The 1,780-nt window shown below is 44.8% G+C and overlaps 1 protein-coding gene across 1 annotated transcript; it reads right to left on the bottom strand.

Annotated features, from left to right (window-relative positions):
- Window positions 1–686: 686 nt before the first annotated feature.
- BDW70DRAFT_165285 (uncharacterized protein) lies at window positions 687–1,083 on the bottom strand (the record flags this gene model as incomplete). Its single annotated transcript, XM_073741707.1, has 2 exons — window positions 687–773; window positions 832–1,083. 2 exons carry the CDS (start codon window positions 1,081–1,083, stop codon window positions 687–689), a joined length of 339 nt encoding a protein of 112 aa, XP_073590441.1.
- Between the last annotated feature and the right edge of the window lie 697 nt (window positions 1,084–1,780).

Raw genomic sequence — 1,780 nt, 5'->3', positions numbered from 1 at the left:
AGAAGCAAAGCTTCTTTGAAGGTGCTAGGATTGTTGCAATTATATAAATATCACTATAGCACTCATAGTCAGTCATCTTATAGTACTCTGAAAGCTTTTACCCTTGATACTTGGAGTGCTTGAAGCATTGTTTTCTTCCAGGGAGTGCTCTTCTGGTAAAGCTGCTCTTCAGAGGCCTCAAGGTAACTAAAGAGCTTATTATAGATACTAAAGATGAGATAAATAGTAATATCCTTTGACTTTGAGAGAGCAGTAGTAAATTTAAAGAACAGCTGGGTAATGCAAAGTAGATAGTCAACCTGGCGCCACTCCTCTTTGTCAAGTTGGAATTGGGGGTATCCATGTATTATACAGTAGTATTTGAAGGTCTCCTGTAGTCACTTTGCACGACCAAGCATTAAAAAGGTAGAATTCCATCCTGTGCGGACATCCTGAATAGGGAGTAGATGAGGCTCTTCATGTCACAGGCTATGGCCTGGGTCTTGGTTATCGGCAATGCCCTCAACCAAAGGTCTAAACAAGGTTACATCTGTCTGAACCAAGGTACGGAAAAGTCAAAAGTGTTGACGTATGTCCTGAAAAGTTGATAAAAGGGAGGAGAGATGGTTCATGTTTCTGTCTTTTATTTGTTTCTCTAAGCTTGTGATACTCGTTTATACAGGACAGCTAGTTGAAAACAATACTACCTACGCCCGTGACACTTCAGTCTGAAGGCCTAAAAAGGCTTCATGGCGCTGTGGGCTTGCATTTAGGAAGATAGCAAGATTCCAAATCTAGATATAGAGTAAGATATTGGTAATTTCCTAGTTAAAGAGAGGAAGGGAGACTTACCTTGTTCAGAGTATCAACTAGGCCTCGCCCTTGCCCGCGGGCGGCCCTCAGAGGGCGGCCGTCCGACCCGCAAAATGAGGGCGGAGGGCGGGCAGCTCCTGCCCGCAGGTCGGGCAAGGGCGAGAGCCCGCCCTCAGTGGGCCGCCCTAATAAAATTTGAGGGCCGACAAACAGGACAAACAGAATTACTGGACTGGTTGCATAAAATATGCAATATTGGCTGTATGTTTCGGGTATTCTATTTACAGACATAGGAGCGGCAAACAGCTTGCAGAGTTTACTATCCAGGAGGAGGGGCAGGAGTGTGGGAAGTTATACTGATATTTATACTATTGCAATATCTAATCATAACGCGCCTTATTACTTGCTTCTACTCTACATCGAAACCACTAATCATAGGATTCATATCCGTTGAGAAGCCTTGAGCGCTTCCGGACTCTCCCTGAATGCCAAACCTGTGTGCTATGTATGGGAGGCAAGCAGGTTTCGTCCTCCTGGTTAGTATCCTGCTCTTCAATTTCTGGTAACAACGCCATACTCAGTCGCCTCTTCCCTCGGGCCTTCTCACTCAATGGTTGGATATGATCAAGTATAATATCATCATTACCCATGACTTGGGGCTCGTCCTCGACTCCAGGCTCGTTATCATTGTTACCCTCCTCAGTATTACTTATTAGCTCAAGAAAGTTGCTGTCTATGTCCTTCTCCTCTTTCTTGGCTTATTTTTCTTTGTGTAAGAGGTATTTGTCCATCAAGGCCTGTCAGTCCTCTTCAATCTCAAACTTCAATGTACACATAAACATCATCAGGTCTTGGATTGTTTTTGGCTTCAAAGAGCCCCGACGGTAGTGACAGATATCCCGCGCCAAGTTAAAAAGCCGCTCTACACCCACTCCAGTTGCAGGTATTGAGAGAACATCCCGTGCAAGGCTTGCAAGTGCGGGAAACT

This window comes from Aspergillus foveolatus (assembly GCF_047715535.1).
Source record: "Aspergillus foveolatus strain CBS 279.81 unplaced genomic scaffold BDW70scaffold_289, whole genome shotgun sequence".
NCBI lineage: Eukaryota > Fungi > Ascomycota > Eurotiomycetes > Eurotiales > Aspergillaceae > Aspergillus > Aspergillus foveolatus.
The sequence above is the reverse complement of the archived record's forward strand: the minus strand, read 5'-3'. Positions and strand labels throughout refer to the sequence as shown.